General features: G+C 49.3%; 1 protein-coding gene across 2 annotated transcripts in view; it reads right to left on the bottom strand.

Annotated features, from left to right (window-relative positions):
• Positions 1-12415, bottom strand: part of HNF4A (hepatocyte nuclear factor 4 alpha) — a 61089-nt gene that overhangs the window by 20753 nt on the left and 27921 nt on the right. The window contains exons 1-2 of one of the 2 annotated variants that reach the window (XM_029070509.2): positions 10062-10263; positions 1097-1271 (exon numbers count right to left, since the gene is read on the bottom strand). In XM_029070509.2, the coding sequence (XP_028926342.1) occupies positions 1097-1271; positions 10062-10182 (296 nt within the window). In that variant the 5' untranslated portion in view covers positions 10183-10263. Of the gene's footprint in view, positions 1-1096; positions 1272-10061; positions 10264-12415 lie in introns of those variants that run through there. The other variant, XM_029070510.2, reaches the window with a different exon arrangement.

The raw sequence follows: 12415 nt of genomic DNA on the forward strand, positions 1-12415 counted from the left end.
CTGACCCCGGGACCTCAGGCATGGCCTAGTGTCAAAGAACCCAAGCTTGGGAGACAGAGGATGTGGGTTCTGATCCCGGCTCCTCCACTTCTCTACTGTGTGACCTTGGGCTTAGTCACTTCACTTCTCTGGGCCTTGGTTACCTCATCTGTAAAATGGGAAATAAAAGTGGGAGCCCCAACGTGGGACAACCTGATTACCCTGGATCTACTCCAGGGCTTAGAACAGTGCTTGGCACAGAGTAAATGCTTAACAAATACCATAATTATTATTTATAGTAGTAGTATATATGTACACATGTATTATTCTATTTGTTTTATTAATGATATATATATATATATCTATAATTCCATTTATTTCCATTGATGCTATTGATGCTTGTTTACTTGTTTTGATGTCTGTCTCCACCCTTCTAGAATGTGAGCCCGCTGCTGGGCAGGGATTGTCTCTATTTGTTGCAGAATTGTACTTTCCAAGTGCTTAGTACAGTGCTCTGCACCCATTAAGCCCTCAACAAATACGATTGAATGAATGAATGAACTCACTTCTCCGGGCCTCAGTTCCCTCAGCTGCAAAATGGGGAGTAAGACTGTGAGCCCCATGTGGGAAAGGGACTGTGTCCCACCCGATTACCTGGTATCCACCCCACTGCTTAGAACAGTGCTTGGCACACAGTAAGAGCTTAACAAACACCATCACTATGATGATTATGATTATTAACGGTCCTGGGTGGGTAGAAGGTGTGAGCTCGTCTTCTAGACTGTGAGCCCGTTGTTGGGTAGGGATTGTCTCTATCTGTTGCCGAATCGTACTCTCCAACCGCTTAGTCCAGTGCCCTGCACAGAGTAGGTGCTCAATAAATATGACTGAATTCATTAAATCGTATTTATTGAGCATTTACTGTGTGCATTCATTCAATAGTATTTATTGCAGAGTGAATGGATCCTGCCTCCTTGTTCCTCGGCGCTTTTGGTGCTTTCCAGCCAGTGAGGAAGATGCAGGAATCCTTCCTCCCTCCGGCCACCGGCTCCTGCCCACCCCAGTGAGGGGTTCGCCCGCCCCCCTCACCCTCTCTGCCGTCCCCCTCCCTTCTCACCTGCAGGAGTACATGTGATTTTTTCTCACGCTCCTCCGGAAGAATCCCTTGCAGCCGTCGCAGCTGGAGGCCCCGTAGTGCTTGCCCGTGGCCCGGTCTCCACAGATGGCACACAGAGCGCCGACGCCCAGGCTGTTGGGGGCATTGAGGTTGACTCCTTCGGACGGGGAGACATCTGGGGCAGAAAGAGCCAGGGAGAGGAGGAGGAGGAGGGGAGAGTGTCAGTACACTGTCTCTTGTGGGGTGAAAGAACCTCAGAAGATGCCTTTTATATGAGATTTGTTATGCACTTAGTATGTAGCAGGCACCGTACTGAGTGCTGGGTTAGATACAAGGTAATCAAGTTGGACACAGCCCACGTCCCACATGGGGCCCACGGTCTTAATCTCGCTTTTACAGATGAGCTAACTGAGGTCCGGAGAAGTGAAGTGATTTGCCCAGAGTCAGCCAACGGACAACTAGTAGAGCCAGGATTAGAACCCAGGTCCTTCTGGCTCCCAGGCACGATTTCTATCCACCAGGCCATGCTGCTTCTCGTGTCACCCGTCCTGGTCAGAGATCTAGCCTAATATGGCAAGGGGGGTGAACTTTTAGGGTTTCAACCCCATTGAACCTAAGCATAATAATGGTATTTGTTAAGTGCTTACTATGTGCCAAGCCCTGTGCTAGACACCACGCCATCAGATCGGACACGGTCCCTCTCCCACATGGGCTCGCAGCTATTATCCCCATTTTACAGACGAGGCAACTCAGGCACAGAGAAGTGAAGCGACTTGCCCAAGGTCACAAAACGGGTCAGTGGCAGAGCTAGGATTAGAACCCACGTCTCCTGACTTCCAGGCCCAGGCTCTGTTGATCAGGTCACGCTGCCTCCCTGGTTTCTGTATTTCATTTTTTTTTTCCCAAGGTATGTCTTAGTGGTCAGATCATGGGCCTTCGAGTCTCAGGGCTCTGTGTTCTAGGCCTGGCTCCACCGCTTGTCTGCTGAATGACCTTGGGTTAGTCACTTCACTTCTCCATGCCTCAGTTACTTCATCTGTAACTGTGAGTCCCTAGTGGGACATGGACTCTGTCCAACCTGATTACCTCACATCTACCCCAATGCTCAGAACAGTGTCTGGCACCCTGGCACATAACAAATACCATTTTAAAAAAAGAAAAAGAAAAGCATTCCTTTATACTGTCACTGACAAAATGGATGTACGTCGATTTTACAAATCACCCTCAGCTGGCCTTGGTAGAAGAGTTGGTTGAGCGCACTTGTTGATAAAAGTTGGAATGTGTCAAAAGTTCTTGTTTTGTGGAAAAATAGAATGTACATGCCTTGGGGCAGGGAACAGGTGATCCGCTCCTGTGCTACTTTCCCAAGCGATTAGTTCGGCGCTTAGCTCTCAGAGAATGCCCAATAAATGCCATTATTATGCCTAGGCAACCCTCTGGAAAGAGACTGGAGTTTCTTCGGCTCATGGTGAATCATTAAAATAAAAGCCACGGTGATACCTGAAATTTCAAACCCAGTTTTACCCCAGTTTTTAAAAAACACGACAATAAAGATGATATGCCTTTGTCACCCCAAATCAATGGCAAACAAGAGGAAACGCCAGGGCAGGCCTCAGGCTACTGAACGATGAGGCCGAACTTGGCTCAGCCATGAGCTGAATCGAGCAAATCAGAGATGGCGTTTCCGAGATCCCAGCGGGGTGAAGGTGGGCAGAGAATTGTGAATCTGCCGAGGACCCCAGAAGAGTCTCTCTAGGCTCTCCTTGTGGACAGCGATTATGTCTACCTGCCTTATTGAACCCTATTCTCCCAAGCACTTAGTACAGTGCTCTGCACACAATAAGTACTCAATAAGTATCATTAATTGATTGACTGGAGGAAGAACTCAAAGACACTAGGACAAACTATACTCTCAGGCTGGACTTCTCAGTAATCAATCCACCAATCAATCGATAGCATTTCAAGAGCCCCTTCTCAGTGCAGAACACTGTACTAAGTGCTTGGGAAAGCACAGACAAGTTAATCGACACAAATCCTTTCCCGGAGGAGCTAATTCTAGCAGAGTGTGACCCTGGCGACACGGAGTGGGAGGTCCACAGGTTGGAACTGTGGGCGGGGTCGGTGAGAGTCGACAAGACACTTATGGGCCAGAATCTACCAACTCTGTTATATCGTACTCTCCCAAGTGCTTAGTATAGTGCTCTGCACACAGCAAGTGCTCGATAAATATCATTGATTGAGCAAACTGTGAGCCGGAGATATCGAAGCTTAACATCATACCTCAATGTTTTGAAACTGACAACCTATTGTGCCTGAATTTTCAAAGCCCCGTAAAACCAGATAATTTTCCCCGATATTTTGTTGTTTTTTCAACCCTGAATTGGAGGTATTTCCCACAAGGTGGTTCCAGGCTGGAGAATTCCAGGTCAGGGAAGCTGCTGGGAGAAACCAAGAAGCAGGAAGGCAAGAGGCAGCAGGGAGAGGGAGGAAGCAGCAGACTTGCCTCTCTTTATAACATTAATTATTATTATCATTATGGTGCTTGTTAAGCACCTATTATGTGTCCAGAACTATTCTAAGTGCTGGGTTAGAGTCAATCAGAGCTGTTCTCCGAGCCTGGATCTCTGTAGAGATCTCTCCAGTCCACGTGACTCCGTGGGGTTTAGCGAGAACTGGTTTGGAGTCGAGGTCAAGCGAGCAGAACCTCGAAGGACCAAAACAAGCCCTCCTGAAGGACACCAAGCTAAAGGGGTGGGGAAGCCCAGTCAGCCCCAGAATAACTGAGAAAAAAGACATGTATCATTCATTCGTTCAGTTGTATTTATTGAGCGCTTACTGTATGCAAAGCACTATACTAAGCCCTTGGGAAAGTACACTATAACAGACACATTCCCTGCTCACAATGAGATCACAGTCTAGACATCAGGTCTCCATCCCCACCAAGTGAGCTAGAAGTTTGCTCCTTTTAATCAGTGGTATCTATTGAGCGCTTACTATACGAAGAACACTGTGCTAAACACCTGAGAGATTACAGAATAACAGAATTCTTAGACATTTTCCCTGCCCATAATGAGTTTACAGTCTATATTCCCCTTGTGGACAGGGAACATGTCCACCAACTCTGTTATATCATACTCTCCCAAGTGCTTCGTATAGTGTTCAGCACGCGGTAAGTGCTCAGTAAATACGATCGATTGATTGAGCAGCAGTTTTTCCTTGCTCCAGTGGCAGCTGTTCTTGGCCAAGGATTAGAGGCAAGCTCTGCTGTAGCTTTAATAAAAATCAATCAACAATCACTCAATCAAGGGTATTCAGCGAGCGCTTACTGTTTGCAGAGCGCTGTATTAAAGCGCTTGGAAATGTACCGTAAAATCAAATTGTTAGACACCAACAGTCATATTTATCAAGCACTTGCTGTGTGCCAAGTAATGTCCTAAAGTCAAGGGTGATTGTGATCGGACATGAATAATCAAGAGAGATGGCAGAATCTCTGGTTGGAGGAAAGAGACTAAGCTGACGGTCAATTAAATTCACGCTTCTTTCAACCCCAGAATGATGTCCAGCTTGTCTTTTCTCCCTCTTAATAATGATGGTATTTTTTAAGTCCTTACTATGGGCCAGGCACTGTGCTAAGCAATGGGATTCAAGATAACCAGATTTGACACAATCTTTGAACCACATGAGGGTCACAGTCTAAAGGGAGAGAAAACAGGTATTTGACTCTCATTTTTACAGATGTGGAAACCAAGGCCCAAAGAGGGTATTCATTCATTCCTTCAATCACTCATATTTATTGAGTGCTTACTGTGTGCAGAGCACTGTACTAAGCTCTTGGGAGAGTTCAGTACAACAATAAACGGATAGGTTTCCTGCCCACAATGAGCTTAAAGTCTAGAGTCGGGGTGAAGGACATTAATATAAATAAATAAATGACAGATATGGACATTGGTGCTGTGGGGCTGGGAAGGGGGATGAGAAAAGGGAGCAAGTCAGGGCAAAGCAGAAGGGAGTGGGAGAAGAGGAAAGGGGGGCTTAGTCAGGGAAGGCCTCTTGGAGGAGATGTACCCTCATTAAGGCTTTGAAGCCAGGGAGAGTAATTCTCTGCCGGATCTGAGGCCGGACGGTGTGAGAGGAAGGATGTGGGCGAGGGGTCGGCCGTGAGATAGACGAGATTGGGGCACAGGGAGAAGGTTAGCACCAGAGGAACAAAGTGTGTGGGCTGGGATGTAATAGGAGAGTAGTGAGGTGAGATAGGAGGGAGAAAGGTGATTGAATGCTTTAAAGCTAATAGTGAAGAGTTTTTGTTCGTTGCAGAGGTGGATGGGCAACCACTGGAGGTTCTTGAGGTGTGGGGAAACACGTCCTGAGCTTTTCTGTAGAAAAACGATCCGGGCAACAGAGTGAAGTATGGACCGTAGTCGGGAGGGACAGGAAGTTGGGAGGTCAGCAAGGAGTCTGATGCAGTAATTCAGGAGGGATAGGGTGAGTGATAGTATTAACCGTAGTAGCACTTTGGATGGAGAGGAAAGGGCAGATTTTAGCAGTGTTGTGAAGGTGGGACTGACAAGATTTAGCGATGGATTGAATATGTGGGTTGAGTGAGAGAAAGAAATGAAGGAAAACTCCAAGGTGATGAGCTTGTGAGATAGGAAGGATGGTGGTGCCGTCTACAGTGATGGGAAAGTCAGGGAAAGGATAGGGTTTGGGTGGGAAGATAAGGAGCTCTGTTTTGGACTTATGTTTGAGGGGATGGGAGGACATCCAAGTAGAGATGTCTTAAAGGCAGGAGGAAATGCAAGACTGTAGAGAGGGAGAGAGATCAGGGCTGGAGATGGAGACTTGGAAATCATCCACATAGTGGTGATAGTTGAAGCCGTGGGAGTGAACGAGTTCTCCAGGGGAGGGGGTGCAGATGGAAAATAGAAGGGGTCCCAAAACGGAAACTTGAGGGACCCCCACAGTTAGAGGGTGGGAGGGAGAGGAGGAGACCGCAAAGGCGACTGAGACTCGCCTAACTTCTCTGAGCTTCAGTTACATCATCTGTAAAAGGGGGATTAAGACTGTGAGCCCCATGTGGGACGTAGACTGGATCCAACCTGATTCACTTGTACCCACCTCAGTGCTTTGTACAGCGTCTGACCCATAGTAAATACTTAACAAATGCCATTAAAAAAGAAATGGTGGAGGAGATGTGTTTGACTCCAGTCAACTCCCTGCACTTTCCAGGGCCTTTCAACACCGGTGGAAACTAGTTGCCATGCAGAAAAAAATCCCGTTTTGTCTGCTGTGTGACCTTGGGCATGCGGCTTCACTTCTCTGTGCCTCAGTTACCTCATCTGTAAAATGGGGATTAAGACTATGAGTCTTAACGTGGGTTAGGGACTGCATCCGACGCAATTTGCTTGCATTCACCTCAGCGCTTAGAACGGTGTCTGGCGCAAAGTAAGCATTTAATAAATACCATGATTACTGTTATCTTGGCAGTTCCAAGATAAGTAGTGTTGCTTAATGGGTAGAGCCCGGGCCTGGGAGTCAGAAGGACCTGGGTTCTAATTTCGGTTCCGACACACGTCTGCTGTGTGACCTTGGATAAGTCACTTCACTTCTCTGGGCCTCAGTTACCTCATCTGCAAAATGGGGATTGAGTGTGAGCCCCATGTGGAACAGGGACTGAAACCAACCTGATTAATCTAAATCTATCCCAGCACTTGGGATAGGGCTCAACACATAGTAAGCATTTAATAAGTACCATTATTATTATCAGTTATGTTTGTTAATAATAATAATAGTATATTAATGGAAATCTCATTTTGGCCAAGTGAAGACCGGGGTCCTCAGCTCATCCTCCGGACCGTAAGCTCGTGTGGGCGGGGAAATGTGTCTGCTTTTTTTTGTGTTGTACTCTCCCAAGTACTTAGTACAGTGCTCTGCATACAGTAAGCGCTCAATAAATAGGATTGAATAAATGAATCTCCTTCGAAGGGTCAAGCGTGGACTCAAAGTCAGGGGTCCAGCAGCCCTGACTTCAGGCCCCCACAGTCTGTGAATTATTTGCTGAGAGAGGGGTAATTGTTAAGCTCTTGCCTCTCCCCTCCCACTCTCCCCCATCTCAACAAGCCTCCCGCCCTCCCGGCCCCAAAGAGAAGCAATCGTCTACACCGGGCAGCTCAGAGCCAGGTACCGGGAGCTGGGCAAACACCTCGGGTTGGGCGGGAGACAGTGCCCTGGCAGGAGGATCTCTGGAATCCAGAAATCCAGGGAGCTTGAGGCAGGAGAGTCCACCCCACACAATTTTTCCCTAGAACAGAAAATTCCTCAGGCCTTCAAGGTCGGCACAGGGCAAACACAGCTTTGGCTGAAAATCCCCGGCCCGTTAGTAGCCCCGAAGTAGAGATGAGACGGAGTGGAGTGATAAGAGAAGCCCGGGAGCCAGCCACTCTCCCCGAGTCCCCAGCCTCTTTGAGGGGTTATTCTTGTCCCTCCCGTCGGAGAGTATCCCCAAACACCTGAGCCTGTCTCACTGAGCCAGGGCCCAGCTCAGCCAGAGGGAACCCTTACTTTACTTCTCAGGAGCCAAGAGGGGCGGCTGAAGAGCTAGTTTCAAATCCCTTCGCTTCGGAACAATCAACGTTCTGATCTTTCCCCCATCCCCAACTCCCCAGGATTCCCCCGCCTCCTTCACTATCCCTTCTTCGGCTGGCCGAAAATCACCTAATGAGCATCCGCTAATGCAAGAGCACTGTACTAGACGCTGGCAGGAGTTCCGGGGAGGGGAAGACATTGAAGCGCTTATACTCTGAAGGAGGAAACGGGACAGTCCTCATGTTCCAAGCAAGCCAACGAACAAGACACGGAAGATTCAGAAGAGCACAACCTATCCGTCAATCAGTGATATCTGCCGAGTGCTTACTTTGGTCAGAGACTGTACTAATAACTTATGGTATTTGTTAAGCTCTTACTATGTGTCAAGCACTGTTCTAAGCCCTGGCGGAGATATAAGTTTATCAGCTTGAACACAGTCCCTGTAGCATGTGGGGCTCATGGTCTAAGTGGGAGGGAGAATAGGTATTGAATCCACATTTTGCAGTTGAGGAAACTGAGGCACAGAGAAGTTAAGTGACTTGCCCAACACAGCAAACAGTTGGCAGAGTCGGGATTACAACTCAGCTCTTCTGATTCCCAGGCCCATGCTCTATTCACTAGGCAATGCTGCTGACATGATCCCTGCCCTCAAGCAGTTTACAGTCTAGCAGACATGGCAAAGATCTGCGAGTGGCAGGGGATTGATCGGAGTGACCAGAGATGGAACTAAAGCAGTTTTAGGATGGACCATCCAGAGAAGGAGGTGGGTGGAGATGTCCCCTGAGCCCCAGGCAGGAGGAAAAAACAGTGTGGCCTTGTGGAAAGAGCACGGCCTGGAAGTCAGGGGACCTGGATTCTAATCCCAACTCTCCCACTTGGCTACTACGTGACCTTGGGTAAGTCAATGTGCCTCAGCTATCTCATCTGTAAAATGGGGGTGAAACATCTGTTCTCTCACCCTCTTAGACTGTGAGCACCCTGTGGGACAGCAAATGTGTGTGACCTGATTCATTTGTATCACCCCAGTGCTTAGGACAGTGCTTGGCAAATAGTAAGTGCTGAAAAAAACAGCCCAATTAGTATATTATTATTACTATTATCCTTAATCCTTCCCCCGCCTCCCAGAACCCCAAGGTAGGATCAGGCTTCCGGGCTGTGTACCCGGGTCACACCCACCTACTGGGGACCGAGTAATAGCCCGCACGGCCCTTCAGTGCATTCGCCTGTAATCAAATCAATAACATTTCCTTAGCACGACTGGGCACAGAGCACTGTACTTGAGCACTTGGAGAGAACGAGACAGTTGGTAGACACGATCCCTGTCTTCAAAGAGCTTAGAACCCGGCAGGGAAGACAGGCCCAAAAATAAATTACAAGAGAAGGAAGAAGGGAGGGGGGATATAGACCTCAGGTCGGGATTAAGGGATGGCGAAAGATATGTAGGAGGTTGAGAGTGGTCAGGAGGGACCAACTGGCCATTTTGGGGGTGGGGGACACACATGAGCTTCTAGGAGATCGGACAGTTGTCCCCTTCCCCTCAGCCGACCCGGACCCCACCAGAGGCCTTCGTGTCGGGTTGGCGATGCATTGACGGTCTCCACGGTTTGGCAGCAGGGCTGCTGCTTCCGAGAAGCCTGCAGGCATTTTAGCACCTGCCCCTGGGCCTGCCTGTCTGCTCCAAGCCTGGGAGCCTCACCCTAAGATCAAACCCCGGGGTGGCTCAGTTTCTCTCTGGGTTAAATCAGTGCCTCGGGAAAGCCCAAGTAGATACATTTTTGAGAGTCTGTGAGAGTTCATTGGGAGTGTGAGTGTGTTCGTGTACAGGCATAGAGACCCAGAACGGCAGAATTCATAAAAAAATTCAGCACTACAAACACATCCCAAAACCCAGGACAGGAAGAGCAGAACTACAGCAAACACCTACCGAGACAGTCACAGAAATCACTGACATTGAGTGCTTACAGAGTGCAGAGCACTATACTAAGCGCTTGGGCGAGTCCAGTGGCGTTCATCAATACGATCCCTGCCCTCTAGGAGCTCCTACGTATGTACAAACGCACACCCCTCCCACCTACTTCGGAAGGATTTGACATTGGAGTCAGGTTTCAGAGACGAGCTTTTCCCCCAGTTGAGATTGAAATGTCACAGGGTTAACAGACCACCAAGCCCCACCTCCCCAGCGCAGTCCTGGGCACTACCCCCCAAAACGTCTCACTCCCGGTAGCCCCTGGCTCAGAGCCCCAGCCCCCTCCGACTCCGACGGCCACCCGAAGCCCCGAGTCGGAGGCCCCATTACCGCCAGAGACCCTGGCCCCGGACCTCATCCGGTTCACCTGAACCAAACTTTGCCGACGTGAGGTGAGCCGGCCCTCTCCCGACTCACCACTGCCCATCGCCAGCACCTGCATGTTCTCAAACTCCAGAGTGGTGTAGGCCGGATCCAGAGCAGCGCTGTAGTCAGCCAGCTCCATGTCCACCAGCGCTTTGGAAAGACGCATTATCATCCACAAACGGGGCCGGGACACCTCTCTAGGAGAACCTCCCTCTGCCTCCCCCCCACCCACCGCTGGCTACGTCCCCTATCTGTCGTCTTGAATTGCAAACATTTCTCTGAGAGGATTTGCTGAGGATTCGGGCCTAGCCTTGCTGGGGGTGGAGGCAAGAGGAAGAGGGTTAATCTTTAATCGCATCATCGGCTGGTGGTTGCTGCCTCTGGGCCATGACAGGGAAGCTGGGGATTGGGGACTGGAGGGGGTTTGTTCCGACCCTCTAGGGTTGAGCCCGTAGTGACTCTTGGGACGCCGATCGGATGGCCCCCCGACACCCCACCAGCTCCGCTTCTCCTGTGACGATCGGATCCGCCTCTGGACCCCACCTCTCTCCTGAGACCTTCTGGGTGGCTCTTTGACGCCTTCCGCTTTGCCTTCCCCCACAAAGGCAGGGGCCATCTTGATGGAGCCAGGTTTGTGGGGGTGGGGGTGAAATCTGCCTTCTCAGTTGATCGTATTTATTGAGGACCTACAGCATGCAGATCACTGAGCTAAGCCCTTGGGAGAGTACAATACAACAATAAAGAGACACATTCCCTGCCCACAACGAGCTTGCAGTCTAGAGAGGTCTCTAATTCTAGTTCTATTTAATCTCTAATTCTGTTCCCCCATCAAATCTCACTAATGCCGAAGAGGCCAGAAAGGTGGGTGATGGGCAGAGGGGGGCGGGGGGGGTGGCAAGAGCTTCATTGGTTCAAACCCACAGCTCCTTACTTGGTCTCAGAATCAATCAATCAATCAATGGTATTCATTGAGCACTTACTTGGTGCCGAGCTCTGTAACAAGCTCTCGGGAGAGTTCAGTGTAACAGAATTAGTGGATTCGTTCCCTGCCCATAACAAGCTTACAGTCTAGTGGGGGAGAGAGGCATTCACATAAATAAATAATTTATAATGTGTAATTTAAAGATATGTACATAAACCAAGTTTCCAGGGAGCGGATTGCGCGGAGGAAGGGGGCTTGGGAGAGCTGAGTTCTGGCTGCAGTCCCTTCAAAAGGGGAGAGGAGAGAACCTTTCAGACACCTCTCTCTGCACCCCAAGGTCCAGCCCATGGGTAGGTTCCTGACTTTTGGAGTGCAGCTACCCCTGGGTCTCTCTGGGTATGTCAGTCCCTCTCCCCCTCCCCCCTCCATTTTCTCCTCCTCTTCCTCCCCCCGCCCTCCGCCACTCCCTCCATGCCACCCACCCAACTCTAAGGCTTAAAGCTCAATTTCCAAGCCACTCTTCCCAACTCTGCCCCTCCTTCCCTGCCTCCCGGCCACCAGCCCCAGGGCTGTCAGGCGCTTGAATTTATCAAGCACATACGGTGTGCAGAGCACTGTACTAAGCGCTTGGGAGAGGACAATAGAACAATAAATAGACACATTCCCTGCCCACAGTGAGCTTACAGTCTAGAAGAGGGAGGTGGGCATTAATATAAAGAAATAAATGACAGATACGGACATAAATGCTGTGGGGCTGGTGGGGGATGGATAAAGGGAGCAAGACAGGAAGACACAGAAGGGAGTTAAAGAAGAGGAAAAGAGGCTTAATCAGGGAAGTCTTCTTAGATGAGATTCTTCTCCTTTGAAGAGGAGGGGGAATAATTAACTGTTGGATATGAGGAGGGAGGGAGGCCCCCCGGGACCCACAGATTCCGTTTCAGCTGATCCCCAGAGAAAGTTTCTGTCCTCCTGTTCTTCCTCACCCCATTCCAAGCCCCCAAAACAGAAGCAACTGGAGGGCAGGCAGCTGCAGAGAACTTTTCAATCAACCAATCACTCAATCAGTAATATTTATTGAGCTTGTACTGTGTACAGAGCACCGTACTAAGCACTTGGGAGAGTCCAATACGACAGTGTTGATAGACACGTTCCTTGAGAGCTCCTTTGTCGGGTCAGGCCAGCTCCCCATTCCAGACTCAGCCTACCTAGGGATTTTGTGTCTTAATCAATCAATCAGTGGTATTTATTGAACGCTTACTGTAGGCAGAGTGCTGCACGAAGCGTTTGGGGGAGAACAAAAGAACAGAATCTGTAGATACATTCCCCTCCCACAGCAAGCTTATTCATTTGTTCATATTTATTGAGCGCTTACTGTGTGCAGAACACTATACTCAGTGCTTGGGAGAGGACAATACAACAATAAAAAGACACATTCCCTGCCCACAATGAGCTCACAGTCTAGAGGACAGTTTGAGAGCCGTGG

This window comes from Ornithorhynchus anatinus, chromosome 8 (assembly GCF_004115215.2).
Source record: "Ornithorhynchus anatinus isolate Pmale09 chromosome 8, mOrnAna1.pri.v4, whole genome shotgun sequence".
NCBI classification, from domain to species: Eukaryota; Metazoa; Chordata; class Mammalia; order Monotremata; family Ornithorhynchidae; genus Ornithorhynchus; species Ornithorhynchus anatinus.